Source organism: Lycium barbarum, chromosome 8, assembly GCF_019175385.1.
Source record: "Lycium barbarum isolate Lr01 chromosome 8, ASM1917538v2, whole genome shotgun sequence".
Classification (NCBI taxonomy): Eukaryota; Viridiplantae; Streptophyta; class Magnoliopsida; order Solanales; family Solanaceae; genus Lycium; species Lycium barbarum.
The window spans coordinates 79,258,277-79,264,254 of NC_083344.1; the positions used below are offsets into that span (position 1 = coordinate 79,258,277).

General features: G+C 43.4%; 1 protein-coding gene across 1 annotated transcript; it reads right to left on the bottom strand.

The window, feature by feature from the left end:
* Positions 1-4,863: 4,863 nt before the first annotated feature.
* LOC132607897 (uncharacterized) lies at positions 4,864-5,761 on the bottom strand. Its single transcript, XM_060321976.1, has 3 exons — positions 5,450-5,761; positions 5,129-5,362; positions 4,864-4,875 (listed from the first exon to the last, which is right to left on the bottom strand). The coding sequence occupies exons 1-3, from the start codon at positions 5,759-5,761 to the stop codon at positions 4,864-4,866; spliced, it is 558 nt and encodes a 185-aa protein (XP_060177959.1).
* Between the last annotated feature and the right edge of the window lie 217 nt (positions 5,762-5,978).

A 5,978-nucleotide genomic window follows, 5' to 3' on the forward strand; every position in this document is an offset into this window, starting at 1 on the left:
CATATCTGTCTGCAATGACACCGCCATACAGCCGTCAATCAGATAACGATCCAACCCCATAACATATCTATGCATCCGATCTGTCATATCTGCCACCACGGCAGGGGCATACCGGGCCAGGGAATCAAACTCTAAATTATATTCACGGACGCTCCGACCCCTCTGCTGCAGATGCAAAAACCGATCAGCTCGCTCCCGTCGTAACTCTGGGGGCAGAAAGTGGCGGGTGAAAGCAGTCACAAACTGATCCCACATAGCTGGAGGAGCACCCTCACCCCGGGATAGCTCCCAAGTCTCATACCAATGCGCGGCAACATCCCGAAGTCTATGCGAAGCTAGCTCAACCGACTCGGTCTCTGACGCCCTGACCAAGTCTAATGCACGCCGCATCCCCCGAATGAAGTCATGGGGGTCCTCGTCGGGCTTAGACCCGAAAAACTCTGGAGGGCCGCATAACAAGAACTCCCGAACTCTCAGGCTTTCCCGCCTGTCTTCATCATCATCGTCCCTCCCCCCGCGCCTGCGAGCCTGTCCGGCTACAATCGTGGTCAACAACTGTACAGCCTCCCTCAGGGTCCTATCCTCCGCCCCTGGCTGAGGAGCTGGAGTCTCAGGAGCGGGTACACGGACCTCTGGAGCTGCTGAAGGTCCCGCTCCAGGCTGTACTAATGGGGGTGTAGCAGACCCCTCAGAATGAGGTGCAACCTCAGGCAAATCATAGACACGAGCCCGAGTAGCTCGTTGTGCCTGACTGGTCTCTCCCACCTTCGCCTTGCCCTTCTGGGCCGCCGTTGCCTTCTTCGGAAGCATTACTGCAAACACAACAACGGGTCAGATCAGAATAATCCTAATAACACAGCTCTATCGCACGATCTAAGATTCCAAAGAAAGGGCAACACAACATCCTAGATGTCCTGTAGCTTCCTGTTTATAGATGTGGTGCACAACACATCGATAAATAAGACTCTACTAGACACGGCCTGTAGACATTCCGAGGACAAACCGCTCTGATACCACTTTTGTCACGACCCAGCCCCGTGGGCCGCGACTGGTGCCCTTCCGGGACACCCCAAACGAACTCACACCCAAATCATCGTAATCAGACTCGACCAAACTCAACGTACGCTATTCGAACTCAACATCGCAATCAGACAACTACCGAACACTTATCCTAAGCAGTCGCCCGTACAAATCAAACAAATCACAAATCAGAAAGGAGGCGGAATATACATCGCCAAATTTCACACACACACATCAGAAGGGTGGCGGAATGCACATCGCCCCCAAATGCATACACATACATACAAACTCAGAGGCCGACTTGGCCATAGTAGCGTACGGGCCACTTAAGATCGTACAACAGACTCACATGCAAACACACCGGACCCACGACCCACAAATCTGACTACAGGCCTCTAGACAAAACAGAACATAAGAACATAGGACGGGACAGGGCCCCGCCGTACCAACTCATCCAAATATACAGAGTACAGACACAACTAAAGATATGTACCAAAAGTAGACTCCGGATCAAGGGGAGCTTTCCAACACAGCAGAATGAGTAGCCTAAACTGGAGGACCACCCAAACGAGCTTCTGTACCTGCGGGCATGAAACACAGCCCCCGAAGAAAACGGGGGTCAGTACGGGAGAAGTACTGAGTATGTAAAGCAAAAGGTACAGAAATCACCAACACAGCTGGAGTCAGAAAGAACAAACACACCGACATCGCAAACAAAGCAAACCTGTGCGGGAGGCGAACGTACAAATGCAAATCAAATCATGTATAGGGTTTAGGAACGTGGTCACCCCCCGACGCTGGTGCCACAACACATCATAACTCCAGAAGTTTTCAAATCTCCGTACAATCTCCAGACACATCATATCACATACACATCATATCATCAGAACATATCAAATGCCATATCACATCATAACTCCATAAGCGGTAACCGGCCCTATGGCGAGGCCTCGGAAACCGTAACACATCATAACTCCCGAATATATTATAGCGCGCACGATCACAAAGTCGGCCCGGGAACCGACGAACGAAGTCATAGCAGACAGCACGAACAGAGTAGTGCAGAAACCATATGCATATCAAAAATAATTTGTCGGACTCAACATATAGTTTACATGTAGGTATAAATTGATGCCAGAAGGCTCGGAGTAGGAATCAGATTGAACAAAATTTGTGTATAAAAGTTACGAAGTTCCAAACTGCCAAATCTTTAGAAAAAGTTGTTTATAGGTCATTTTCCGAAAATCTCACATTATTCAAAGTACAAAACGTCCGCTAACGGCATAGGAAGTTTCCAACGCACCATTGAGTCATAAACAAACGATCACTGATCATAACGGACGCAAACGAACCAAACAAACCGAATAAGGGGAGCCTCGGGGCTCGTGGGCCCACCTCGAGTCAAATTGAGGCGGCGGACGCAAATCACAGACCTTAGGCTCCCTAGGGGCATCTACGAAAGTTTCGGAGGGTTTCGGACACAACCACAAAAGTTATGACGATTCGAACATTCCTTTGACCAAATGCCACAAAAGGGTTCAATTGCGCTGGATGAATAGTGCTCGAACTTGAACTTCGATTTCCAAGAGTAGGATTATTCCCGAGGGGCCGATCTTAACCTAGTATGTCTAGGACATGCCAAAAGAATGATAGGTAGGCTTTACATACCTGGTTGGCGCCTTACGCTCCTCAAATCGCAATTCCCGTTTCGTCCAGAAACTGCAAATGGTCACTTTTACCAGTTACTATTCATGAGAATTAACATTTTAGTCTTTGGGCTATATTTGGCTACCGAAATTTCGGCAGCACTTCCCCTATAAATCTAACACCCCCGAGACTTAGCTCGGCTCAAAATACAACGACAACAACAGCCCAAACATCATAAAACCATACAAACCACAATCATACTACATTAACTTCAAAATTTCACTTTAATACATAAGTTGGCAATTCTTGACTCAACTTCAAAATTCCAAATCTATTTCCACATTAGTCCATTCATTCACTCATTCCCAATTATTCAAACACACTACATACAAGTTCCAAATCACATACAAACATCCCCAAAGTTCACTACTTTCCAATTTTCATTCAAAACACCAAAAGTTACGACGAATATTCTAACTTGCGTCGTTTCATTCCAAATTCATCAACATCAACTATAAATCATATTTAAAGTCCTTAGTATCATAAATATACTATGATATATACAAATATACCAAAGGTATACACTTTCCGATAACGTCCGAAATTATTTTCTAGCACCAACTCAATTCTTTAATCGATCCTTTACGACATAAAGATCACAACAACACATTATTCAAGCTAAACAAGATAAAATTCTTATGCCTTGCACTACATGGGACTCACGGCCAAACACACCCTTTTATATACACACACACCATGCACAAACACAACCTCATTCCAAAATCTTTACGCCAATTCAATTACTAACACATATACATCCATTTCATATCATTAAAACATCAAAACCTTACCTTAATCTTAAGATCCCGATTCGCCGCAAACGTCGTCCTCTCGTCAAACTAGTTGTACCACCACGAAGAGCACCTCGAACCCATCAATTTTTCCAAAAGAGGCTAGGTGATTGGATTAGAAACAAGCCACGAAATTTTTTTTTCTTTCTCTTTCTTTTTCGGCCGAAACCCCTTTCTCTTTGTTCTTGGATTTTTTTTTTTTGATTAAAGTCTTGATAATTACCAAGTGATCATGATATATATCCATAATAGGAGTCATGTGCTTAGCACATGACTCTTTAAAAGTGGGCTTGGGCCTCCCTTGGCCGGCCACTTCACAAAATTTGGGCCTCAACTTTGTTCAAATTCTCTTGGCCCAATTCATAATATGTCCCGCTTTGTAATTCCCGAAACTAATTTCTAAAATTCCGAATTTACCCTCGGCCTTCCCCGAGGTCTTGACATCCATGATTTCATAATCAACATGAGCATAGCAACTTGGACCAAAAATTATTTCCTCAACACACACAAGTCTTATTTATTTCTTGATTTCTCGTTATACGAAAATACGGGACATAACACTTTCTTTTTCTTTTTCTTGGGTTTCAAGAATCTAGGGTTTTTGGAAGATGAACTAGTGCTAATTCTTGTTACTTTGATATAGTTTAATCATAAGATGATTAGGAACTCACATTATAAGGTTTGGAGAAGTTCTAGGGTCTTTTATCATCAATAATCCGGCCAAGAATGAAATGGGTTTGGAAATTTCAAGAAAATCACGTTCTTATACAAGAATTTCCCGCTTGAGTATACTAAGGTGAGTTTGCGGTTGCATCTCGAGTTTGCAGCCGCATAGGGCCGCATTCTGGATGAAAATTCACTTCAGAAACTTTCAAAATTTGGCCAATATGCGACATCGCATCTTGAGTTTGCAGCGTCGCATTCTGAGTTTGCGGTCGCATCTCAGCCGGCGTCCCAGACAGGCTTCAGTAAAACGGTCATAACGTTTTACTCACAACTCCGTTTAAGCTCCATTTTATATCGTTGGAAAGGTATTTCAAATATATAAAACTTCTATTAGAGGGAGTGTTCCCAAATTCTCAACTTATTTGCACGAAATTGGCCTACAAGCCAGATCAACAAAAATATAGACGAGTTTAAGAACTCTTCCGAACTTCACTACTTTGTCTTGATCTTAAATCAACTATTTCTACCCAAACTCATATTGATAGGAATTCATATGCCTAAAATGTCACATTACTTCTCATTTAATACTTTCACACCTAACTTGAATTTACGGAGTGTTACATTATCCCCCCCTCAGGATCATTCGTCCCCGAATAAAAGTCATAGTCTAAGATATTCACTAAGCCTCAAGCTGTCTCAAACAAACTCAATTAATAATCTAACAATAACCATATGGTCCTCACGAGGACTTCTTACAACTACCCCAAACCAGCCTCTATGCATGAAATCAGGGATTTACACTTTTAGCCTAAATCATCATAAGCATTCGACAACCAGAAGGTTCAACACATACCTGGAATAGGGAACAAGTGAGGGTATCTCTTCTTCATGTCCTCCTCCGCTTCCCAAGTCGCTTCTTCTGTATTATGATTTCGCCACAGGACTTTAACTGAAGCTACATCTTTTGTTCTCAACCTCCTAACTTGTTGATCCAAGATCTGCACTAGTTCTTCTTCATAAGACAACCCTTCGTTCATTTCAATCCCTTCATGAGTCAATACATGAGAAGGATCATGTTTATACAACCTCAACATCGAAATGTGAAACACGGGATCCACCATGTCCATCTCAGAGGGTAACTTCAACTCATAAGCCACCTTCCCAATTCTCCTAACAATCTCATAAGGGCCAATGAAATGAGGACTAAGCTTTCCCTTTCTACCAAACCGCATTACTCCCTTCATCAGCGACACTTTCAAGAATACCTTGTCACTAACAGAAAATACTAGCTCACTATGCCTCATGTCTGTATAAGACTTCTGTCGACTCTGAGCTGTCTTGAGTCGTTGCACAATGAGGTTCACCTTCTCTATTGCTTCGTGAACTGAGTCGGGACCCAATAGTTCTACATCAGTAGGTTCAAACCACCCAATTGGAGATCTACAACTCCTCCCATAAAGTGCTTCATATAGAGCCATCTGGATATTTTCTTGATAACTATTATTGTACGCAAATTCCATAAGAGGTAGATGTTCATCCCAATTACCTCTAAAATCAATTGCACAAGCTCGCAACATGTCTTCTAGAGTTTGTATAGTTCTCTCTGCCTGCCCGTCCGTCTGAGGATGAAAGGCAGTGCTCAAGTTCACTCGAGTTCCCAAACCTTCTTGGAACGACTTCCAGAAATGAGCAGTGAATTGAGTACCTCTGTCAGATATGATAGATATCGGAATCCCATGTAATCTAACGATCTCTTTCAAATAACTTGGCATAATTTCTGGCGGTATCCGTTGT